This window comes from Amblyraja radiata, chromosome 38 (genome assembly GCF_010909765.2).
Source record: "Amblyraja radiata isolate CabotCenter1 chromosome 38, sAmbRad1.1.pri, whole genome shotgun sequence".
NCBI lineage: Eukaryota > Metazoa > Chordata > Chondrichthyes > Rajiformes > Rajidae > Amblyraja > Amblyraja radiata.
In genome coordinates, this window is record NC_045993.1 from 13,454,135 (window position 1) to 13,480,755 (window position 26,621).

Here is a 26,621-nt window from a genome sequence, read left to right on the forward strand (position 1 = left end):
CGAATGGCCTACTCCTGCTCCTATTGCCTATTGTAGGCAGAAGGCCAACTTGGTTGGAATGGATATGTTGGACTGAAGGGCCTCTTTCCATTCTGTATAGCTTTGTGACTGTAAGAATATGGAGGCTCTGTGGAGGGTGTAGAGGTTTACCAGGGGGTTTGTGGACTGGGGTGTATTTGGAAAGGTTGGTCAAATTTGGATTATTCTTGTTGGAGTATCAGCGATCGAGGGGCGACATGATAGAGGTATATATATAATTACAAGAAGCACAGATAGGACAATAGACAATAGGTGCAGGAGTAGGCCATTCGGCCCTGCATGCCAGCACCACCATTCAATGCGATCATGGCTGATCATCCCCAATCAGTACCCCGTTCCTGCCTTCTCCCCATATCTCCTGACTCTGCTGTCTTTAAGAGCCCTATCTAAGTTAAAGATAGTTGAAGTCTTTTTTCCCACAGGGTGGAAATGTCAAATATTTTAGGTACAGGTCTAAGGTGAGGGGAGGAAATTTTAAAGGAGATACATGAGGCAATGTTTTTCTTACAAAGTGTGATAGATGTCTGGAAATGCCAGGGGAGATGGTATCAGCAGATATGACAGCAATGTTTATTTACGAGGCATTTAGATACATCTGTGAACAGACAGTGAATAAAGGGATTTGCACTATATGCAGGAGGATCTGTTTAGTTTACATCTTAGATAGACACAAAATGCTGGAGTAACTCAGCGGAACATGCAGCATATCTGGAGAGGAATGGGTGACGTTTTGGGTCGAGACCCTTCCTTCAGATCATGGCTGAGGTTTCAGGTCGAGACCCTTCTTCAGACATCATGTTTGGCATAGACATGGTGGGCTGAAGGGCCTGTTCCTGTACTGTTCTGCAATCTACAGTTCAGCACCCTACCACCATGCTTAGTCAATCCCTTGCCCAACTATCTACCCCACCCATCTCTGATATCTGTTCCTCCACTCCCAGACACATGCAGACCAGGCAACTGAACCCAAAGCATTGATTTGGGATAGATAGAGGAGACAGTCAGAACCTTTTCCCCAGGGTGCAAAATCAAATACTAGAGGGCACAGCTTTAAGGTGAGAGTGGCAAAGCCTAAAGGAGAGTTTTAATAATAATAATAATAATTTGACGAGTGGTTGAGCTCATCGTGACTGGGTCACGCAAGGTGGAAGCTGCCCTAGAGTCATTGAATGATACTGTGTGGAAACAGGCCGGTCCACCCAACATGTCCACACCGGCCAACACGTCCCAGCTACACTAGTCCCATCTGCCCGCGTTTGGTCCATATCCCTCCAAACCTGTCCTATCCATGTTTCTTAAATGTTTGGAAAGTCCCTGTCTCAACTACCTTCTCTGGCAGCTTGTTCCGTACACCCACCACCCTTTGTGTTAAAAGTTGCTGTGTTGAATCTACTCACGATGCTACAGTTTCTGGGGTCGAGGCACTGGAAGTGACGGGCAACCTGCAGGATGGCTTCTCGCAGCTCGGCCACCAGCTCCGTCTGCTTGATGTTCTTCGCCTTCAGGGCCTCGGCATCGTCATTGTCCCCTGTTGGTGAGAACGGGTGGAGACCAGGCATGAGCGTAGTCCAGACCATCACACAACCAACCTCCCCTCTACTGACTGCATTTACATCTCACGCTGCCTCGGCAAGGCCAGCAGCATTTGGTGCCGTCACGGTGGTGCAGCGGTAGAGTTGCTGCCTTACAGCGAATGTAGCGCCGGAGACCCGGGTTCGATCCCGACTACGGGTGCTGTCTGTACGGAGTTTATACGTTCTCCCCGTGACCGGCGTGGGTTTTCTCCGCGATCTTTGGTTTCCTCCCACACTCCAAAGAAGTACAGGTTTGTAGGTTAATTGGCTTGTAAAAATTGTCCCTAGTAGGTGTAGGATGGTGTTTATGTGTGGGGATCGCTGGTCGGCGCGGACCCGGTGGGCCGAAGGGCCTGTTTCCGCCGCGCTGTATCTCTAAACTAAGCTAAAGCATAATCAAGGACAAGTCGCACCATAGGCCACTCCCTCCTCTCCCCTCTCCCATCAGGCAAAAGGTATAGAAGTGTGAAAATACACACCCCCAGATTCTGGGACAGTTTCTTCCCAGCTGTTATCAGGCAACTGAACCATCCTACCACAACCAGAGAGCAGTGCTGAACTATTATCTACCTCATTGGTGACCCTCGGACTATCCTTGATCGGACTTTGCTGGCTTTACCTTGCGCTAAACATTATTCCCTTATCATGTATCTATACACTGTAAATGGCTCGATTGAAATTATTGTCTTTCCGCTGACTAGATAGCACGCAACAAAAGCTTTTCACTGTACTTCGGTACACGTGACAATAAACTACACTGTATCTGAATGGACCACAACAAAGGCGAGTTTAATGTGAGTACATAAAATGAAGCCCTGCTGTATTAAAGGAACGCAGGAGATTAGAGCCTAGTGTGTTAACGAGAACACTGGAAATGGGGGCCCGATGTATTAACGATAGCCTGGAAATCAGTAGCAAGTTGGCCAGACAATAGACAATGGACAATAGGTGCAGGAGTAGGCCATTCGGCCCTTCGAGCCAGCACCTCCATTCAATGTGATCATGGCTGATCATCCCCAATCAGTACCTCGTGCCTGCCTTCTCACCATATCCCCTGACTCCGCTATTTTTAAGAGCCCTATCTAGCTCTCTCTTGAAAGCATCCAGAGAACCTGCCTCCACCGCCCTCTGAGGCAGAGAATTCCACAGACTCAACACTCTCTGTGAGAATGAAGTATTGGATAGCGGGATATCAATGTTTTACTGGAGCTGTGTTGCGTTCTACAGAAGCAAGACTGTTCTCCCCTTTTTCCCTTATCATGTATATATACACTGTAAATGTTTTGTCGTTCTGCTGACTGTTAAGCACGCAACAAAAGCTTTTCACTGTACACATGACAATAAACTATACTGAAACTGATTAGGATGGATGCCGAGGTCAATATTTCTAAATTTGCATCTGTCGCAAACTTCGACAAATGGCAAATCTTGTTGGTGACAATTGTCCTCAGGGAAGTGAATAAAGGTCGGCGGAATGATGGCAGATGAAAATTAACCTTGAAAATTTGAAATGTCCCCTTTTGGGAGGAGGAATGAGAAGAATAGAGGGTAAAGGTAGATAGTTATATAGGTGTGTAGGAAAGAACCGCAGATGCTGGTCTACACCGAAGACAGACACAAAATGCTGGAGTAACCCAGTGGGACAGGCAGCATCTCTTGAGACAAGGAATGGGGTGACGTTTCGGGCCGAGAAACGACCCTGTCTGAAGAAGGGCTCTGACCCGAAAACCTCACCCTTACAGATGGTGGTTAATTGGTTCAGCCACAACTGGAGTGTTGAGCCTGGCACCGCGTTCAGGAAAAGACTTCTTGATTATTACGGGTGGCAGGGGTTATGGGGAGAAGGCAGTAGAATGTGGTTGGGAGGGAAAGATAGATCAGCCATGATTGTATGGTGGAGTAGACTTGATGGGCCGAATGGCCTCATTCAGCTCCTTGAAACCTATGAACACGAAGGTTTTAGGTAAGGTGCAGACGTGTGTTTTCTGGGCTGAATGACTCCAGACCTATGGATTGACTGGTGAAGCTGGGGTTGTTCTCCTTGGATCAGGAGAGGATGCGAGGGATGCAATATTTGGTAGTTTAGTATAGTTTATTTTATTGTCACATGTACCGAGGTACTGAGAAAAGCTGTTGCTGCATGCTAACCAGTCAGTGGAAAGACAATACACCCTTACAATCAAGTCATTTACAGTGTAAAGATACATGATATGAAAAGAACGTTTAGTGTAAGGTTAAGCCCGATCAAACATGGGCGGAAATCCTGGGGGGGACAGGGGGACACCATGCTTTGAGAGGTGGGGACGATCCATCCATGTTTTGTAATCCGGACTTTATCAGATGCTTTCTAAGGGCTGAATCGGCCCGTTCGTGGGGCCTTTCCGCGCCCGACGCAGCTTAAAATCAAACTGCTGCATCGAGGCGATCGAGGCTCCCGATGTTGAAGCCCCCACCGGCCGATGAAAGCCCCCGTGAACGGGCCGATTCAAGCCCCACGATTCGGGGCGGACGAAGCTGCTGTTGCTGGAGTTGGGAGTCGGTCACCAACCAGGTCAGCTCCCGATGTTACCGTCCACAGGGCCCATGGCCGAAGCCTCGCGTGTGTGTGCGTGCATGTGCTTGCGTGTGCGTGTGTGTGTGTGTGCGTGCGTGCGCGCGCGGCCGCCAAGAGATTGTGTCCCCCCGCATGTTTTGATAGCCATTTCCGTGCCTGCGATCAAAGATAATCTGAGGGTCACCAATGAGGTAGATGGGAGGTCAGGACTGCTCTCTGGTTGTGCTAGGATGGTTCAGCTGGGAAAAAACTGTCCCTGAATCTGGAGGTGTGCGTTCTGGAGGTACGGATGAAGGATAGTCAGAGTAGATAGAATCTGTTCGCACTGGCAGAGGGGTCAAGAAAAAGCAGTCACACAATGGTGGAAAACATCTGAAGCAGCAAGAGCGACTTAAGGCAGCTTTCCCTCCTCTAACCCAGTGGTTGGATCTGAAACACTGCCCGAGGCACCAGCAGAGGCTGATTCAACCTCAGCACTTAAATGGAGCTGGATAAGTATCTGAGGGGAAGATGGTGCGGGGTTTGGGGGAATGTGTGGAGGGGGGGGGGATGTGGATGAGCTGATTTCTCTTGCTCAGAACATTAGCCGGAGGGTGGTGAATCTGTGGAATTCATCGCCACAGACGGCTGTGGTGGCCAAGTCAATGGGTATTTTTAAAGCAGAGATTGACACGTTCTTGATTAGTACGGGTGTCAAAGGTTAGCAGGAGAAGGCAGGAGAATGGGGTTGTGAGGGAAAGGTAGATCCACCATGATGGAATAGGGGAGCAGACTCGATGGGCCGAATGGCCCAATTCTGCTGCCATGATGAATGAACTATAAATTTACCGAAAAGCAGGGCTCCCAGGCCAGACTTCCTGCGATGGGACTGTCGTCGAACAATCTAAAGATAAAGAGGAAAGAATGAGAGGAAGCATCGAGGAGTTGGCCATGACCATCTCTTTCCAAACTTGATCGATTGAATGATTAATAGATACAGCATGGAAACAGGGCCTTCAGTCCACCAAAGATAGACACAAAAAGCTGCGGTAACTCAGCGGGACAGGCAGCATCTCTGGAGAGAATGAAGGGGTGACATTTCGGCTCGAGTCCCTTCTTCAGACGTCTCGACCCGAAACGTCACCCGTCCCTTCTCCCCAGAGATGCTGCCTGTCCCGTTGAGTTACTCCAGCATTTTGTGTCTATCTTCGGTTTACACCAGCATCTGCAGTTCCTTCCTGCACCTTCAGTCCACCATGTCCACGCCGACCACTGATCACACCCGTTCACACTAGTTCTCTCAGTCTGAAGAAGGGTCTCGACCCGGAACGTCACCCACCCACCCCTTCTCCCCAGAGATGCTGCCTGTCCTGCTGAGTTACTCCAGGCGTTTTGTGTCTTTCTTTGGTGTAAACCAGCATCTGCAGTTCCTTCCAACACATGTAAATGTAAATGGTCCCCAGTGTGTGTAGGATAGTATTAGTGTGCGGGGATCGCTGGTCGCTGCGGACTCGGTGGGCCGAAGGGCCTGTTTCCGCGCTGTATCTCTAAACTAAACTAAATTACTTCACCCTGCAACCACTTTTGCGCGGCACTCCCCCCTCCCCATCGATCCGCTCTCCCTGCATCCCCCGGGAGGAGGGGGGGGGGGGATATCCCTCACATCCCATCACCCCTAATGCCATCCTGTGCTCTCCCCCAGCGCTCTTTGCCCAGTGCCCCTTTCATGACTGGTGCTCTGGGCCCCACTCTGCCCGCTCCCACTCCACACCCAGCTCAATCCCTGCACCAACTCAGTCCACCAGCCCCGTGCCCACACACTGTGTGCCCACACTAACATGCCCTTGTTTTGTCTGAGGAAGTGTCTCAACCTGAAATGTCACCCATTCCTACATGCAGTTCTACATTCCTACATTCCTAAAAAGTTGCAAACACTGCCCAGTCCATCATCGGCTCAGACCTCCCCACCATCGAGGGGATCTATCGCAGTCGCTGCCTCAAAAAGGCTGGCAGCATCATAAAGGACCCACACCATCCTGGCCACACACTCATCTCCCCGCTACCTTCAGGTAGAAAGTACAGGAGCCTGAAATCTGCAACTTCCAGGTTCAGGAATAGCTACTTCCCCACAACCATCAGACTATTAAACTCAACTCAAACAAAACTCTGAACTTTAATAGCCCATTGCACTCTACCAGTTTGTTTATTTATGTGTGTATATATATATTCAATGGTATATGGTCACACTGATCTGTTCTGTATTTATGTATGTGCACTACATTCTGTTGTGCTGAAGCAAGCAAGAATTTCATTGTCCTATCTGGGACACATGAAAATAAACTCTCTTGAATCTTGAATCAGTATATGGAGGTGAGGAGGGGTTGCAGCGAGAGCTACCACATGACAGTGGACATGCTGGAGTAACTCAGCGGGTCAGACAGCATCTCTGGAGAAAAGGAATAGGTGACGTTTCGGATTGAAACTGAAGAAGGGTCTCGACCTGAAACGTCACCTATTCCTTCTATCCAGGGATGCTGCCTGTCCCACTGAGTTACTTCGGCATTTTGTGTCTATCTTCGGTGTAAACCAGCATCTGCGGTTCCTTCCTACACATGTTTTATCTTCACGCTCTTCCTCCGAGCCATACAGACAGCATTGCCCAGGCCGACATGAACAGATAAGTCACCCACCTTTGAGAAGCTGGGCAGTGGAGACTGGGAGTTTAGCTGGCCTTGTTCCGCTATCAAGTAAGCTAGATGCTTGCTCCTCTGCGCTTCAATCATCGTGTCGGCCAACGAGCCAGCTATCGTCATCGACTCCTGAAGAGAAAGGACCAGGTATTTATTGCACTCGTCTGCAAAAGGGAGGCAACAAGTTGATCGAAATATTTTGGGACATCTTTGGAATTCGTCTGGGCTCGGGTGTGGAGCGAGACCAGGGAACGGAAACCAACAAACGGAGACTGGAGTGGAGAGCGGAAAGTAGAGAGGGGAAAGTAGCGGAGGGAAAAGTAGAGAGAGGGAAGAAATAAAGAGGGGAAAGTAGCACAGAGAGGGTAAAAGGTAGCGAGGGGGAGTAGGGTAGCGAGGGGAAAGTGGAGCAGAGAGGGGAAAGTACAGGAGAGAGGGCAAGGTCGTAGAGAGGGGAAACTCCAGAGTGGAGGCTAAGAGTGGGAGTGGGAGTCAATACTCATGACTACGTAGCCGGTCATAGTGCAAACTCCATCATCAAGTTCGCTGACGACACCACTGTTGTGGGACGTATCACTGATGGGGAAGAGTCAGAGTATAGAAGAGAGATCGACCGACTGACCAAATGGTGCCAGCACATTAACCTGGCCCTCAACACCAGCAAAACCAAGGAACTGATTGTGGAAGGGGTAGGATGGGGACCCACAGTCCCATTTATATCAACGGGAGCTTCAAATGGTAGGGCTTCAAATTCATGGGCGTGCACATTTCTGAAGACCTCTTCTGGTCCGAGAACACTGATGCAATTATAAAGAAAGCACATCAGCGCCTCTACTTCCTGAGAAGATTACGGAGAGTCGGTATGTCAAGGAGGACTCTCTCGAACTTCTACAGGTGCACAGTAGAGAGCATGCTGACCGGTTGCATCGTGGCTTGGTTTGGCAACTTGAGCGCCCAGGAGCGGAAAAGACTAGAAAAAATACTAAACACTGCCCAGTCCACCATGGGCTCTGACCTCCCTGCCATCGAGGAGATCTATCGCAGTCGCTGCCTCAAAAAGGCTGGCAACATCATCAAGGACACACACCATCCTGGCCACACACTCATCTCCCCACTACCCTCAGGTAGAAGGTACAGGAGCCTGAAGACTGCAACGTCCAGGTTCAGGAACAGCTACTTCCCCACAGCCATCAGGCTATTAAACTCAAATGAAACAAAACTCTGAACATTAATAGCCCATTATCTGTTTATTTGCACCTTATCTGTTTATTTATTCATGTGTGTATATATTTATATAATGGTATATGGACACACTGATCTGTTCTGTATTAATGCCTACTATATTCTGTTGTGCTGAAGCAAAGTAATAATTTCATTGTCCTATCTGGGACACATGACAATAAACTCTCTTGAATCTTGGGTGGCAAAGAGGGGGGAGGGGGCAGTGGGAACGGAAGTTCCATTCCTCCAGCTTGCCCCATGCTTGATAAGGTCAATGCTGCTGTGATCTGGGCCCCTCGCTGCCTGTTCCAAATGGCCTTCCATTTTTCTGGAGACCAACAATTTATCTTGGTCTTAATCGCATGTTATATGTGACAGTCCTGCAGGAGAGAATTCCAAGATTTCCCAGCCCCAGTTTTAAATGGTTGACCCCTGATTCTGAAACAATGCCATTTTTGAGAAATTCTTACTTGCTGCAGCTTTGAGTTTGAGCTTAGTTCATTGTCACGTGTACCGAGGTACAGTGAAAAGCTTTTGTTGCGTGCTATCCAGTCAGCGGAAAGACAATACATGATTACAATGGAGTGGCTGGGCTTGTACACTCTGGAGTTTAGAAGGATGAGAGGCGATCTTATTGAAACATATAAGATTTTTAAGGGTTTGGACAGGATTTTTAAGGGTTAGAGGCAGGAAACATGTTCCCGATGTTTGGGGAGTCCAAAACCAGAGACCACAGTTTAAGAATAAGGGGGAAGCCAATTAGAACGGAGACGAGGAAACACTTTTTTTCACAGAGAGTTGCGAGTCTGTGGAATTCTCTGCCTCAGGCGGGTGAAGGCGGGTTCTCTGGATACTTTCAAGAGAGAGCTAGATAGGGCTCTTAAAGATAGTGGAGTCAGGGGATATGGGGAGAAGGCAGGAACGGGTTACTGATTGGGGATGACAGCCATGATCACATTGAATGGCGGTGCTGGCTCGAAGGGCCGAATGGCCTACTCCTGCACCTATTGTCTATTGTCTCACACAGACATGGTAATGTATTTCTGTCTTTTACTACTGACTTCAGTGTAATATTTTTTCAAGTTACCTATTGATGACCCACTGCGCCTTCATTGTTTTACTAATGTTAGTAATCAGTGGGACAGGCCGCATCTCTGGAGTGAAGGAATGGGTGATGTTTCTGGTCGAGATCTTTCTTCAGTCTCAACCCAAAACGTCACCTATTCCTTTTCTTCAGAGATGCTGTCTGATCCACTGAGTTACTCCAGCTTTTTGTGTCAAACTGTCACGCTGCTACCCCTCCTCACCTCCTTATACTGCCCATCTCCACACTACTCTTTCAGTCCTGATACAGAGCTTAACCCAAAATGTCAACTTCCCTTCCACAGATACTGCCTGACCCGCTGAGTTCGTCCAGCACTTTGATTTTTGCTCCAGATTCCAGCGCCTGTAGTCTCTGGTGTCCATATGGAGTAGTGTGCTGGTAACAAATAATAAAGTGGCCAGTGACTAAAATGATAAATGATAAATTGTTGGGATCAGACAGCATCTCTGGAGAAAAGGAATCGGTGACGTTTCGGGTTGAGACTGAAGAAAGGTCTCGACCAGAATAGTCACCCATTCCTTCACTCCAGAGATGCTGCCTGTCCCACTGAGTTACTCCAGCTTTTTGTGTAAACCAGCATGTGCAGTTCCTTCCAACAGATGATAGTTGGCTGCAGGTGAGGAAAGGTGGATAGAGGCTGGTGGGGCAGAGTGGGGTGGCGATAACAGCAGAGGCTGGGCCAGCATAATGGATAGAGTCTAGGACCATAGCCTCACAATTAAAGGATGTTCCTTTAGGAAGGAGATAAGGAAGGAAAAAAAGCCAAACGGAGCAGTCACTGGCTGAGGCTGAAGAGAAAAGATGCTGTCTGGGCTGCCAGGTGACCATCTAGAGGCTAACCATAAGACACACACCCAGGTCTGATCACCCTGCGGTGGGCCTGCCTCGACTGAGGGTGTCTTGTGATTAAAAAGCCGAAACACCCAGTGACGTTGAGGTACACAACTGAAGATGTGTCTGATTAGTAGCAAAATCACCTAGTGGTCACCCCCAAGAATACCAAATGTCAACTGAAGTGAAAAACCTTAGGGATTGCAACATCCAGTCCTAATATTCAATCAATTTAGTCAGAGGGTGGTGAATCAAGTGGAGGGCCAAGTGGATGCAGAGATAGATAGATTATTGACAGTGGCGGACTGGCCAGGGTGTCAGCTTGCTCGATGGCAAATGGGCCCCTGATGAAGTGGGCCCCCTTTGTCTCCTGGCAACCAATATTTTTAGACCCAGTCCGCCACTGATTATTGATTAGTATGGATGTCAAGAGTTATGGGGAGAAGGCAGGAGAATGGGCTTAGGAGAGAGAGATAGATCAGCCATGATTGAATGGCAGAGTAGACTTGATGGGCCGAATGGCCTAATTCTGCTCTGATCACTTACGACCTTATGACCCAAATGAAGGCAACCAGAGGTTGCAAATGATGGAGTGTGACCAAATTATCATTTATTAATAACCACCTTCTTCATAACAGTGACTTAAATTATCAATTGCAGGCTCCTCCATCACTCAGTCACTTTAGTTATTTGCAACTGATATATTTCTGCAAACCTGCTTATATTTCTGATGCTGAATTATTCACAATTTGTTCCTCACCATTAGCGATTAATTATTTCCTTCTATAAAACACAAAGCGCTTTAAGTTGCAGATTGCCGACATACTTCCCCACACATTCCACGTAATGCAGTACTTTCACTTCTGCAGAGTGCACTGGGGTTTAACAACTATTGACTTGCTTTTCCATCACACACTGGGTGATCTTTGTAATTAATGTGCTTTTAGGCATTTATCACTGATGAACTTCCCATCCCACAGTGATTTTAGTCATTTCATCCCAAATTTTCTGCATAATGTACTTCATATCTTATTTCCCCTTGTTAAGGAAGGAACTGCAGATGCTGGAAAATCGAAGGTAGACAAAAATGCTGGAGAAACTCAGCGGGTGAGGCAGCATCTATGGAGCGAAGGAAATAGGCAACGTTTCGGGTCGAAACGTTGCCTATTTCCTTCGCTCCATAGATGCTGCCTCACCCGCTGAGTTTCTCCAGCATTTTTGTCTACCTTCTTATTTCCCCCTATTTCTTTATTTCGAGGCTCCTCAAATCTACACTGACTTGGAACAGTCCCATCTTCATACTTTATTGTAATGTATTACTTTTTTATTCCTCTGAAGCACAACGTGCTGCATTAGTTTAGTTTAGTTTAGAGATACAGCTCGGCCTAACGTGTCCGCACCAACCAGCGATCCCCGCACACTAACACTATCCTACTCACACCAGGGACAATTTACAAGTATACCCAGCCGATTAACCTACAAACCTGCACGTCTTTGGAGTTTGGGGAGAAACCGGGGATTCCGGAGAAAACCCACGCAGTCACAGGGAGAACGTACAAAGAAGCACCCGTACAGACAGCACCCGTAGTCAGATTCGAACCTGGGACTTTGGCGCTGTGACTCTAATACTGCACCACCATACCGCCCCAAATTAGTACAGTGGATTTAATACATTTAATAGATCTTCATAATTATCTCTTCATTATATCTTCATCTATGCTTTACCTACAACCCAACTACTCCATTAGTGTACAGTAATTTACTATTGACTTGTCCTACTTGATATATTGCTTTTTATTTTTTATGCCAACCTACTTAATTGAATTTTGTCATAACACTGCACAATACATTAGGAAGTATTGTGTAAATACGATAAGAACAGCTTTTGCCCTGCTGTTATCATTCTCTTGAATTGACCTGTGATATGCTAGGGATACATTTGTCATCTTCCAATCTACCTTGTTGTGGACCTTGCACTTTTTTTTATCTTGCATTTTCTCTATAGCTGTAACATTATATTCTGCATGGGGTGGAAGATTGCAACCTTCACGTGGTCCGCCCTGTTTCGACTAATGCAATCAACTCGACGTGCACAAACGGAAGATCAAATAGAACAAGTTGTTCAACAACTTTAGGCTGTGCACGCCACACGAAAGAAGAAGATATTCTGCATGGTTTATTTTCTCTTTTGCACCACCTGATCTGCTCATGTATGGCATGACCTGCCTGGATTGCATGTGAAGCTCTTTCACTCTATCTCGGTACACGCAACAATAATAGACCAAATACCAGTACTAATCTCTGAAATTATCTATCCCTGTTGCCTATTATGCCTCCTGGCATGTAGGGCAGCAACAAAGGTCCTCCACTCCTGTCTGTTCTGGGCTAGCTTCTGGACACTACCCCAGGTCAGGTCCATTGTACATTCATCCTAGCATCTGTCGTTAGCTCTGGAAGTCCATCACGCCCAGTAGTGTTAATTCCTTCACTTGCTGTTTCTGTAACATATGTGTTTTACGAGACAGGGTTGTTAGCCCTGTGCTCAACCTCCAACCTGGAGGACCAGTGGATCGCTCTTCATCTCACCTCTACCCTTCCACCTGTCCAGCATGGGAGACCCTAACAGGAGACGAATCTCCCGCTGACATAGCTCTAGGGGTCACTGAGACACACAAGCTCCCCGACCACGACAAGGTTGCAATCCAACGTGGATAATAGACACAAAAAGCTGGCGTTACTCAGCGGAACAGACAGCATCTATGGAGAGAAGGAATGGGTGACGTTTCGGGTCGAGACCATTCTTCAGACTGATGTAGGGTGGGGAGAAGAAAGGAGAAAGGAAGAGGAGGAGCCCGAGGGCTGAGGGAGAGCTGAGAAGGGGAGGAGACAGCAAGGGCTTCTAAGTCTGAAGGAGGGCCCCAACCCGAAACGTCACCTATTCCTTTTCTCCAGACATGCTGCCTGACCTGCTGAATTACTCCAGCATTTTGTGTCTATATTCGGTGTGAACCAGTACCTGCAGTTTCTTCTTAAACAAAGCCAAATAGTGTTACTTCGTTGGAGAGGATTAGAGTTTATCAGTTTAGGAGGGTCTCAACCCAAAACATCACCTATTCCTTTTTTCCCAGAGATGCTGCCTGACCTGCTGAGTTACTCCAGCTTGTTGTGTCTATTTGAGTTTAAGAGCAGGAATGTGGTGCTGTAATCGCACCTCGAGTATCGTGTATTTGAGGAGGGATCGTCTTGCTGTGCAGGGAGTTCAGCAAAGGGTGTTCAGGGCTTACTTTTCATCGGAGATTGTTGATGATTATAGCCACTAGAGTTTAGAAGAAAAAGAGGACATTCATCGAAGCCCACAAAATCCTAGCAGGAATAGACAGCCTAGAAACAGGAAGGATAACCCTAGCAAGGAGTCTGGGATCAGGGATCACTGTCTGAGGTGAGGGGAAGCCACATCGAACTGAGATGAGGACATACTTTATCCCCAAGAGAGAGGTGAACCTTTGAAACACTCCACCACTGAAAGCAATTGAAGCCAATACATGAAATATATTCAAGAAAATTGAAATGGTTTCTAAAGGTTAACGTATGTAAAATTATGAGAGGCATGGGTAGAGTAGACAGTCAGAAGCCTTTTCCCAAGATGGAAATATCATACACTAGAGGGCATAGCTGTAAGGTGAGAGGGACAATGTTTAAAATGTGCTTCAACGTTGCAAAGGTCCCTCACTGGTAATTGTCTCTTGAGTCTGACCCAGTCTCCATTCATCGTCCAATTCCAGGTTAAATATCCTGCTTTTTAAAACTAGGAGGGTTTTTGAAAGAGCAAGTCTGTATCACACATGTTTTAAGTTACTCTCCTCCTGACAGTGCATCAGTGCAGAGCGTTCTGAATCATTTATGACCAACCTATTTCTGCATAACACACTGTGTTTCAGGTTTACTATTAATAACTTAATTCCACCACATTTTTCTCAGTATTGAGAACAGTCTTGCTTCTGTAGAACGCAACACAGCTACAGTAAAACGTTGATATTCCGTAATCCAACTCCTCAACATCTGGCCAACTACTGATTTCCAGGCTATCATTAATACATCGTGCCCCCATTTCCAGTGTTCTCGTTAACACACTAGGCTCTCATCTCCTGCGTTACTTTAATACAACGAGGTTTCATTTCGCATGCTCCCATTAAACTCGCCTTTGTCGTGATCAATTCAGATGCAGTTTAGTTTATTGTCACATGTACCGAAGTACAGTGAAAAGCTTTTGTTGCGTGCTATCTAGTCAGCGAAAAACAATGATTATAATCGAGCCATTTACAGAGTACAGATACATGATAAGGGAATAATGTTTAGTGCAAGGTAAAGCCAGCAAAGTCCGATCAAGGATAATGCAAGGGTCACCAATGAGGTAGATAGTCGTTCAGCACTGCTCTCTAGTTGTGGTAGGATGATTCAGTTGCCTGATAACAGTTGGGAACAAACTGTCCCTGAATCTGGAGGTGTGCGTTTTCACACTTCTGCACCTTTTGCCTGATGGGAGAGGGGAGAAGAGGGATTGGCCAGGGTGTGACTCATCCTTGTTTATGCTGCGGGCCTTGCCGAGGCAGCGTGGGCTGTAAATGGAGTCAATAGAAGTGTGTTCTACAAAAAAACCCATCTTTCCGCTGACTGGTTAGCACGCAACAAAAGTCTTTCACTGTACCTCAGTACACGTGATAATAAACTCATCGTCTACAACTGACTACCTTGATCCAAACTGCTGCTATTTGTTTGTTACTGATGTACTACTTAATCACACACTGTGTTCTCAGGACTTTATTAGAGTCTGAAGAAGGGTCTCGACCCGAAATGTCACCCACTCCTCCTCTCCAGGGATGCTGCCTGTCCCGCTGAGTAACTCTAGCACTTTGTGTCAAAGTAACATCAGCAAATTTGCAGATGACACAAAGCTGGGTGGCAGTGTGAACTGTGAGGAGGATGCTATGAGAATGCAGGGTGACTTGGACAGGTCGGGTGAGTGGGCAGATGCATGGCAGATGCAGTTTAATGTGGATAAATGTGAGGTTATCCATTTTGGTAGCAAAAACAGGAAGGAAGATTACTATCTAAATTGTGTCAAGTTAGGAAAAGGGGAAGTACAACGGGATCTGGGGGTCCTTGTTCATCAGTCTATGAAAGTAAGCACGCAGGTACAGCAGGCAGTGAAGAAAGCGAATGGCATGTTGGCCTTTATAACAAGAGGAGTTGAGAGTAGGAGCAAAGAGGTCCTTCTGCAGTTGTACAGGGCCCTTGTGAGACCACACCTGCGGTATTGTGTGCAGTTTAGGTCCCCTAATTTGAGGAAGGACATTCTTGCTATTGAGGGAGTGCAGCGTAGGTTTACAAGGTTAATTCTCGGGATGGCGAGACTGTCATATGCTGAGAGAATGGAGCGGCTGGGCTTGTATACTCTGGAGTTTAGAAGGATGAGAGGGAATCTTATTGAAACATATAAGATTATTAAGGTGAACAGAGGGATCTGTAGGTGAACAGAGGGATCTGGGAATAAAAGTGGAATCTCATGTAGATAGGGTGGTAAAGAAAGCTTTTGGTGTGCTGGCCTTTATAAATCAGAGCATTGAGTATAGAAGTTGGGATGTAATGTTAAAATTGTACAAGGCATTGGTGAGGCCAATTCTGGAGTATGGTGTACAATTTTGGTCGCCTAATTATAGGAAGGATGTCAACAAAATAGAGAGAGTACAGAGGAGATTTACTAGAATGTTGCCTGGGTTTCAGCAACTAAGTTACAGAGAAAGGTTGAACAAGTTAGGGCTTTATTCTTTGGAGCGCAGAAGGTTAAGGGGGGACTTGATAGAGGTTTTTAAAATGATGAGAGGGATAGACAGAGTTGATGTGGAAAAGCTTTTCCCACTGAGAGTAGGGAAGATTCAAACAAGGGGACATGACTTGAGAATTAAGGGACTGAAGTTTAGGGGTAACATGAGGGGGAACTTTTTACTCAGAGAGTGGTAGCTGTGTGGAATGAGCTTCCAGTGAAGGTGGTGGAGGCAGGTTCGTTTTTATCATTTAAAAATAAATTGGATAGTTATATGGATGGGAAAGGAATGGAGGGTTATGGTCTGAGCGCAGGTATATGGGACTAGGGGAGATTATGTGTTCGGCACGGACTAGAAGGGTCGAGATGGCCTGTTTCCGTGCTGTAATTGTTATATGGTTATATGGTTATATGGTTAAGGGTTCGGACACGCTAGAGGAAGGAAACATGTTCCCGATGTTGGGGGAGTCCAGAACAAGGGGCAACAGTTTAAGAATAAGGGGGAAGCCATTTAGAACGGAGACGATGAAACACTTTTTCTCACAGAGAGCTGTGAGTCTGTGGAATTCTGGATACTTTCAAAGAAGAGCTAGATAGGGCTCTTAAAAATAACGGAGTCAGGAAATAATGGGAGAAGGCAGGAACGGGGTACTGATTGGGGATGATCAGCCATGATCACATTGAATGGCGGTGCTGGCTCGAAGGGCCGAATGGCCTACTCCTGCACCTATTGTCTATTGCGTCCTTTATCCAAAGCGGGAAAACCTCACATTTTGTGCCTTTTTAAAAAGGCTGCAATTGTTTTCTTGTCACCAGGTCCTCGCACTCTCTGTAAGTACTGTATGCCACTTGCTTCTGTCTCTGCCACATCTGTTCCGATGATAACACCTTCCGCACCAGACCTTCCGATGACCCTTCCTCATTCTTGAACCGCAGTTTCCTCTCCGACACAGTTGAAAGAGCCTTCAATCACAACTGTCGCACTTCCCGCACTGTTGCTCCCTTCCCCTCTCCTCTCAGTTCTGGTTCCCCTTCTCAACATTCCACAGGATCTTATCTCCAAAGCAGCAGGACAATGAAGTTTCGCTTCGAGATACAAGGAGGAAACAGGCCCTTTGGTCCTCCGAGTCCACGCTGACCAGCGATCTCCCAGTAAGCGAGCACTATCCTACACTCTAGGGACAATTTACAATTTTTACCAAAGCCATATTAACCTACAAGCCTGTTCGTCTTTGGAGTGTGGGAGGAAACCGAAGATCTCGGAGAAAACCCACACGGTCAGAGGGAGAACGTGCAAACTGCATACAGACAGCACCCGTAGTCAGGATCGAATCCGGGTCTCTGGCGATGGAAGGCAGCAAGTCTACCGCTGAATGACTGAACAACAACTTGGGAAAGATGTGTAATGAAATGGAGGAAAGAGTAACAGTGAGGAGAGGGTGCTGGAGAGAGGGTTTTCCCTGAGGGATCATGGGCTGAATCCAGACAGCTAGTTATAAGAAATAATGGAACTTTTAAGGGCCTGTTCCATTTAAATCCCGTATTATTTTCTTCTGGATCTCCGGTTTCCTCCCTCACTCCAAAGTCGTGCATGTTTGTAGGTTAATTGGCTTGGTATAAATGTAAACTGTCCCAGGTGTGTGTAGGGTCGCATTAGTGTGTGGGGATCGCTGATGGGCATGGACTTGGTGGGCTGAAAGGCCTGTTTCCGCGCTGTATCTCTAAACTAAGCTAAATCTCTGCCAGCTACAGCACAGCCCACCAGCAGTCACATCTACCTCTCCCCACCTCTTTCTGCCTCCTACAGTGGCCACACTCTCGATGACTCCCTGGTTTGCTCACCCATCCCCATCCATCCCTTCCCCTCCCCAGGCACTTGAGCTTCCACTTGCTAGCCATTTTAATTCCCCGTCCCGTAACCCTCATCAACATGTCCGCTTTGGCTTTCTGCACTGCCAGGTGTGTAAGTGTGGAAACGCACACCTCCAGATTCAGGGACAGATTCTTCCCAGCTGTTATCAGTCAACTGAATCATCCTACCACAACCAGAGAGCAGTGCTGAACCAATATCTACCTCATTGATGACCCTCTGATTATCCTTGATCAGACTGTGCTGGCTTTACCTCGCACTAAACATTATTCCCTGAAGGGCCTGTCCCACTGTACGAGTTCTTTCAAGAGCTCTCCCGAGTTTAAAAAAAAATCAAACTCGTGGTAAGTACGTAGAATGTACGTAGCGGGTACGTCGGAGCTCGGGACGTCTCTTAGCGGCTCGTAATGTTAACGGCAGTTACTCGGGAAACGTGGAAACTCGTGAAGTTTTATCAGCACTGTGAAAAATGTCCACGACAGCCCCGAGTACCTACGAACGGCTATTTCCGTAATTCTCCGAGGTCGAATCAGGAGAATCTCGGGAGAACTCTTGAATTACCTCGTACAGTGGGACAGGCCCTTTATCATGTGTCTATACACTGTAAATGGCTCGATTGTAATCATGTTTTGACTTTCTGCTGACTGGTTAGCACGCAAAAAAAGCTTTTCACTGTACATCAGTATTTGTGACAATAAACTAAACTAAACTAAAAGGTGAGGTTTAGGGGAACAGCACCTATTCTGCCTGGGTGGTCTACAACCCAACTAACGGTATGAGCATTGAATTCTCCAATTTCAGGTAACCTGCAACACCTCTGTGCCTCTCTCTCTCTCTCTCACCTTCTGATCTACCCAAGACCTCTAGGGGGCAGCACAGAGGCGAAGTGGTAGAGTCAAGGGCCTGTCCCACTGTACGAGGTAATTCAAGAGTTCTCCCGAGTTTCTCCTGATTCGAACTCGGAGAATTACGGAAATAGCCGTTCGTAGGTACTCGGGGCTCTCATGGACATTTTTCACAATGCTGAAAAAACTTCACGAGTTTCCGCGTTTCCTGAGTACCTGCCGTTAGCGTTACAAGCCGCTACGGGACATCCACGAGCTCCGACGTACCCGCTACGTACTTATCACGAGTTTGATTTTTTTTTAAACTCGGGAGAGCTCTTGAATTACTTCGTACAGTGGGACAGGCCCTTTAGAGAACTAGGCAGGAGGCTAAAAAGCAGGACCTCTAGGGTGGTTATCTCTGGGTTGCTTCCAGTACCTCGTGCTAGTGAGGGTAGGAACAGGGAGATAGGGGATCTGAATGTGTGGCTGAGGAGTTGGTGCAGGGGGGCAGGGATTTAGATTTCTACATCACTGGAATCTCTTCTGGGGCAGGGGTGACCTGTACAGGGACGGGTTGCACCTTAATTGGAAGGGGACTGACATTCTGGCAGGCAGGTTTGCTAGTGTTACACGGGTGGGGTTAAACTAAACACTGGGGGGGTGGAGTCAACAATGTGGACGTGTATCCATGCAGCCAACAGGAATGAGAGTGTAGGAAAGGTCACGTTTAAACTAACACGGCAGGGGGATGGGACCCAATGTAAGGAGACAGAGGGCCATAACAGGATAGAAGCAAAAGGTCGAAGGGAGATAAGAAAAATTAACCTGAAAGCTTTGTGCCTTAATGTGAGGAGCACTCGAAATAAGGTGGATGAATTGGATGCACAGTTAGTAGTCAAGGGGTAAGGTATAGTTGGAATTACGGAGACATGGCATCTGCCATGCATCTGCCCACTCACCCAACCTGTCCAAGTCACCATGCATCCTCATAGCAACCTCCTTACAGTTCACACTGCCACCCAGCTTTGTGTCATCTAAAAATTTGCTAATGTTACTTGTAATCCCTTCATCTAAATCATTAATATATATTGTAAATAGCTGTGGTCCCGGCACCAAGCCTTGCGGTTCCCCACTAGTCACTGCCTGCCATTCTGAAAGGGACCCGTTAATCCCTACTCTTTGTTTCCTATCTGCCAACCACTTCTCTATCCATGTCAGCACCCTACCCCCAATACCATGTGCCCTAATTTTATCCCACTAACCTCCTCTGTGGGACCTTATCAAATGCTTTCTGAAAGTCCAGGTACACTACATCCACTGGCTCTCCCTTGTCTATTTTCCTAGTTACATCCACAAAAAATTCCAGAAGATCAGTCAAGCATGATTTCCCCCTCATGATTTCCCCCTCGTAAACCCATGCTGACTCGGACCGATCTTGTTACTTCTATGGATATGGGGAAAAAGCCGGAACGGGGTACTGATTTTGGATGATCAGCCATGATCATATTGAATGACGGTGCTGGCGCGAAGGGTCGAATGGCCTACTCCTGCATCTATATTCTATGTTTCTATGTTACTGCCTTACAGCGCCAGAGACTTGGGTTTGATCCTGACTACGGGTGCTGTCTGTACGGTGTCACCCTCTGTTACGGGCTAGTCCCTCACTCATGAATACTAAGCAATCGCAGGAGGAGATATGCCTGAGCCACCCTGCCTGGACCCGGTTGTACGGTTCATGCATCACTCGACCTTGATAAGCGAGTCGGCATCTTCAATCTGTGATGGGATGTCTGACAACGTGTTGAAGATCGACGCTGAGTTTTCCGACTGGATGAGCTCCTCTTCCTGAAATAAAAGCAACAAGTTTAATTTTATGAGGCATCTCAGAGTGCACTCCACTCATCTTCTTCACTGCACTTGTGGCTGCAGCTCAGATAAGCAAATATGCCAGCCTTGCGGGCAGCACGGTGGCGCAGCGGTAGAGTTGCTGCCTTACAGCCCCAGGGACCTGGGTTCCATCCCCACTAGTGGTGCTGTCTGTATGGAGATTGTACATTTTACCCTGTGACCATGTGGGTTTTCTTCGGGTGCTCCGGTTTCCTCCCACACTCCAAAGACGTGCAGGTTTGTCGGTTAATTGGCTTTACATAAATTGTAAATTGGTCCTAGTGTGTAAGATAGTGCTCGTAAACGGGGTGCTCGTGGTCGATGCGGACTAGGTGGGCTGAAGGGCCTGTTTCTCCAAAGTCTAAATGAATGCAATGATATCAAAAGAACGACTGAATGAATGGAGACAAAAGGAACTGCAGATTCTGGAATCTTGATCCACACACAAAGTGCTGGAGTAACTTGGAGGTTAAGGTAGCATCTGAGGAGGGAATGGACAGGCAATGTTTCGGGTCGAGTCAGAACAAAGAGCCTTGACCCGAAATGTTTAAGAAAGAACTGCTGATGCTGGAGAAATCGAAGGTGGACAAAAATGCTGGAGAAACTCAGCGGGTGAGGCAGCATTGATGGAGCGATGGATAGGTGATGTTTCGAGTCAAGACCCTTTTTCAGACTGATGTGGCGGTGGGGGGGGGGGGGGGTGCGGGAAACAGAAAGGAAGAGGCGGAGACAGTGGGCTGTGGGAGAACTGGGAAGGGGAGGGGAAGGAGGGAGAAAGCAAGGACTACCTGAAGTTGGAGAAGTCAATGTTCATACCGCTGGGGTGTAAACTACCCAAGCAAAACATAAGGTGCTGCTCCTTCAATTTGCGGTGGGACTCACTCTGGCCATGGAGGAGGTCCAGGACAGAAAGGTCGGATTGGGAATGGGAAGGTGCTGGGCCCAGGGAGGTCAGGTTGGTTATTGCGAACCGAGCGGAGGTGTTGGGCAAAGCGATCCTCCTCGACCCGAAATGTCACCAATTCATTCCCTCCACAAATGTGCCGGTCTGCTGCATTACTCCAGCACTTTGCGCTCATAACTGACCAAATGACCAGTTGGCCGTGTTCTAGTTATGCATCTTCAGAGAGACATAATGCTCTGAATACCAATAAAACTCTCTGAGGAACCTCATGCAGTGGGCTCACACATGACCTGGTATGTTTAGCCTTGCATATATTTCATTTTGAATAGACGAGGTTTCGTTTAGTTGAGAGATCTAGTGTAGAAACAAGCCTCCACCGGCCCACTGAGTCCTCACCCACCAGCAATCCCTGCACATTAACACTCTCCTACATATGCTGGAGACAATTTTTACACTTAGACCAATGAATCTACAAACCTGTAAGTCTTTGGTGTGTAGGAAGAAACTGAAGATCTCGGAGAAAACCCACGCAGGTCATGGGGAGAACGTACAAATTCCGTACAGACAGCACCCGTGTTCGGGATTGAACCCAGGTCTCTAGTGCGAGACTTGGATGTAGCTCTTAGGGTTAACGGAATCGAGGGATATGGGGAGAAAGCAGGAATGGGGTACTGGTTTTGGATGATCAGCCACGATCATATTGAATGGCGGTGTTGGCTTGAACGGCTGAATGACCTACTCCTGCACCTATGTTTCCATGAATTGCATCCAATTGTCTGGGAAATCTGCCAAGTGCTGCGGGTGCTGGGTTATCAGGAGGTTTACTGTGACTTACAGAACTCCTGCAGTGATAGGAGACTGAGGAAGGGTCCCGAATCAAAACGTCACCTATCCTTTTACGATACAGTAAAAACTAAGTGACCATATGTCAAAGTTTCCTGTCAGTCATGGAACGGGGCAAGGATGTACCAGGAGGTGCCGCGGTGGAAGCATGGATCTCAGCGGCAACAGGAGCCTTGGTGGTGGTGGGGCCTCACGGTCGATGAGCGTGAGGGGGGAGGGGAAGACATCGGGGACCGGGTGTGGGGGGATCGGCGTGAAGAACAATGGGGAATCAAAACCGGGTCGCTTGACGCTGTAAGTCAGCAACTCTAGCGCTGCGCCACAATACCGCCCTCAATCGCTCCAAACAGCAGTATGCGTACCTTCAGCTTCAGCATTCCCAGGGTGATCTGGAAGAGCAGCACAGAGCCCTCGCAGAAGAACAAGTCCCATACTCGGAGGAGGATGTTGATATGTATCACGCTGGCAAACGCTGTCAGGAACCAGTGCAGGGTGATCAAGGACAGTTCTGTACATGACACAAAATAGGTGACTGTGAGAAGGTTTAACGCACTCAAATAAACCTGCAAGCCTGCAGGTAAAGGTAAATGAGTTATCAAGTTCAAGTTCAAATGTATTTGTTTTACACTAACTGCAGGACACCTTCCTTATTCTATAGGTAAAATCCCAACAAGAGAGCATTCACCTTGATCTAAAGATAGACACAAAATGCTGGAGTAATTCAGCGGGACAGGCAGCATCTCTGGAGCGAAGGAACGGGTGACGTTTTGAGTCGAGACCCTTCTTCAGACCCGAAACGTCACTGCAGTGATGCTGCCTGCCCCGCTGAGTTACTCCAGCTGTTTGTGTCTATCATCGCTTTAAACCGACATCTGCAGTTCCTTCCCACACACCTTGATCTAAACCCAGAGAGATCAAAGCATCATCGCATAAAAATGACCACAGTCAGTCTCAGGGCTTAATTGTTCATGGACATTCTTTGAGCAGATAATTAGAGCAATTCGAGAACAAAGTGGAAAATTTGTTGAGAAGCAAAGAAACAAAGTAACAGTGGGAAATACAATAGTGATCAATCAAGTCTAGGAAAACACATCCCATTACACTATATGACGTGGCTCTTCTGAATAAAAAATGTACACACTAAGTACGTTGACAACAAAGGAAACAAAGACTAAGGGAAAGCATATGAAAAGGAAGCTTAATGCTGTTTACTGCAGCACAAGAACTGACATTTAGGTGAAAGAAGAGACACAATGTGGTGCAGTAACTCAACGAGTCAGGTGGCATCCCTGTACAACATGGATAGGGGATGTTTTTGATCGGGACCCTTCTTGTGGTGGTGGGGGGGGGGAGGAGGGGGGGTGAGGAAACAGGAAGAAGGGTAAGGGCAGGACAAATCCTGCCGAGCGATAGGTGGATACAAGTGTGGGGGGGGGGGGGGGGGGGTTTGGTAAATAGATGGTTGGACAAAGACCAGAGATGAAGAGACAAATAGTGTGAGATAAGGATAGGAGTGCTGCAAATTGTGAAGCCGGAGGAAGGAATGTAGGTGGAAGGGAGCAAGGGGAGGGGGCAGGAGAGAAAAGGGGTGCAAATCCATGAGGGGTCTGTGCAGGGAAGAGGGGAGTGGGGGGGTTTGTTAGAAGGTTAAGCATCTGAAATTGGACAATTCAATGTTAATGCCATTAGGTTGTAAGCTACCCAATGAGGTGCTGCTCCTCCAGTTTCTCTTTTGTTCCCCAAAGAGAGCGATGAGTACCTGGAAGAAGCTGCTGGAGATGGCAGTGGAGGCAGATACGATAGTGGCATTTGGGAGATGTTTGGATAGGCACAAGGATATGAAGGGAATGGAGGTATATGGGTTATGGGCAGGCAGATAAAATTGGTAGTGGCGTCATGTTCGGCACCGACATCGTTGGCCATACGGCCCGCTCCTTTGCTGTACTGTTCTGTGTAAACTCAGTCTATTAGGCAGCAGTGATTCCTACCCTTCTATGTACTTCTATGTGCTTCTGAGACTTGGCTGGCACTGAGAAAATAACAAATGGCACCAAAATCTGGTGTGGGCTCGAAGGGCCGAATGGCCTACTCCTGCACCTATTGTCTATTGACTAATGCATGTGGACGGCACGGTGGCGCAGCGGTAGAGTTGCTGCCTTCAAGCGCCAGAGACCTGGGTTCGATCCTGACATTGGGTACTGTCTGTATGGACTTTGCACGTTCTTCCTGTGACCAGCATGGCAAAATTGTAAATTGTCCCAAGTGTGAGAAGGATAGTGTTAAGGGCCTGTCCCACTTACGTGTCCTTGGCACGCAAATTACGCGACCTCGGGCACGATTACATGCGTACGCACAGCCATCTGGAGCACGTGACGTCATTTGAAGATGGACACAAAGCTGGAGTAACTCAGCGGGACCGGCAGCATCTCTGGAGAGAAGCAATGGGTGACCTTTCGTGTCGAGACTCTTCTTCAGTTTTAAAAGAAGGGCCTTGACCCGAAATGACACCCATTGCTTCTCTCCAGAGATGCTGCCGGTCCCGCTGAGTTACTCCTGCATTTTGTGTCTATCTTCAATTTTCTTGGCCCCGCTCTGGGAGTAGAAGTGGGGGCGGATCCGGACCACAATGGCCGTGAGCCCCAGGCCGAGTTCGGCGATCGTTTGCCTGCTTCTGCTGCTGTTGGAGGTCGCGCCACGCCACGGTCTTGCGCCTGTTCCACTTTGGCCGTCAGTTATGTGACAGGCCGTTGGCGCGCGAAGATTTCGTTCACTACAACATTTCGGAGCCTCGCGCGATGTCGCGCACAACTACATACCCCTCCACGCTTCTAAGTGGGACCGGCCCCGCGAGGCCATACGATGCCCGTGCACCTCAACACGCCCACGAGGTCGCGTAATTTGCGTGCCAAGGACACGTAAGTGGGACAGGCCCTTTAGTATGTGGGGATCGCTGGTCGGCATGCTCGGTGGGCTGAAGGACCTGTTTCTGCGCTGTATCTCTCAACTAAACTAAGACCTCCTGTTGTAGTGTGGATATGGTCCAATACATCACTGTTCATTTCCATTAGCTTCCACAACTTTCTCCATGGTAAACACTGATGAGAAATATTCTTTTAATATCTCGCCCATCTCCTGTGGCCCTTGTACAATCCCTTGGTGGATTCCAAAATCGTAACACATTCCAGACTAGTTTTCTGAAGTGAAAGCAAAAAGCAAAGTGAATGAAAAACAAGTTGGCTGAGATAGACTGCAAAGTGATATTTAGATATTGCAGATGGATGGCAATAATGTGAAGAAATGTTTCAAGAAACGGACTTTAAATAAGAAAAAGCAGCCATGGGTAAAGTCACCAAAATATGGCTATCTTGAAAGGTGACGGGTTTAATTAGATTGAAGATATGTTTACCTGCAAGCCTGGGAATTGGCAGAAAATATTAAATTCAACGCAGACATATAATTTACAAAAGGGAAATTAATAAGAAAAAACATGAAATAAATTGTGAGGAAAATACAGTTAAAAATAAATGCAGGTCTGTGGAAACAGAGACAAGTGGAATTACAATACGTAAATAAATGGCTGTGATATTGAACAAATATGTGGTCTTCTTCACTGTTGAAGATAGAAAGGTTGTAGCATGATTTGGGGTAGCAATTGAGAATTTTATTTAGAGATACAGCACGGAAACAGGCCCTTTGGCTCACTGAGTCCGCATCGACCAGCGATCCCCGCACGTTAACACTATCCCACACACACTAGGGACAATTTACATTTATACCAAGCCAATTAAACTACATACCCGTACGTCTTTGGAGTGTGGGAGGAAACTGAAGATATCGGAGAAAACCCACACAGGTCACGGGAGAACGTACAAAGTTCGTATAGACAGCACCCATAGTCAGGATTGAACCCGGGTCTCTGGCGCTGTGAGGCAGCAACCCTATCACCGAGCTACCCTACAGTTGATGAAGTTTGATTTTGCTCATCCTTTGAAAAAACGTTCTCCTCTCGGCAAATTGAGAGTTTGTTCAGAGCCCAGTCATGCACGACCTACTTCCCTTGGCTGATATCAGAGTCAATGGGCAAAGCGTCCCTCAATCCCACAGACTGCAGGCACACAGATCATCACACAACGCTCCCCTTCCTCTTTCCCACATTCCTGCCTCACTCCCACCCTCACACATACTCCTGTCAGGCCTCCCCCCCCCCCCCCGTCTCCCATTCACCAGCGCACTCTCTCTCAGCCTAACTATCTTTACTGGACGGCAGTAACTCTACCGCTGCACCACCGTGCCGCCGGGAAGAAGAATTTCAAGCCAGGAATAACAGTGCGGAGGAGTTATCCAGTGATGTAGAGGAGTGCCAAAGCAATGGAAGCAACGCCTCGCTGAAACTGGGGATATGAATAACCCTGCTCTCAACCACTGCAACTGAATTAATGGTGTGGGTTCCACCCACACGGCCAACTGAACAAGTTT

General features: G+C 47.5%; 1 protein-coding gene across 4 annotated transcripts in view; it reads right to left on the reverse strand.

Moving 5' to 3' along the window:
• The window catches only part of sgsm3 (small G protein signaling modulator 3), a 106,841-nt gene that overhangs the window by 27,503 nt on the left and 52,717 nt on the right, over positions 1-26,621 (reverse strand). For all 4 annotated transcript variants that reach the window (XM_033013544.1, XM_033013543.1, XM_033013541.1 and 1 more), the window contains 5 exons: positions 22,508-22,653; positions 20,261-20,356; positions 6,837-6,965; positions 4,996-5,050; positions 1,437-1,567 (listed from right to left, as the gene is read on the reverse strand). In XM_033013544.1, coding sequence (XP_032869435.1) covers positions 1,437-1,567; positions 4,996-5,050; positions 6,837-6,965; positions 20,261-20,356; positions 22,508-22,653 — 557 coding nt within the window. The remainder of the gene's footprint in view (positions 1-1,436; positions 1,568-4,995; positions 5,051-6,836; positions 6,966-20,260; positions 20,357-22,507; positions 22,654-26,621) is intronic.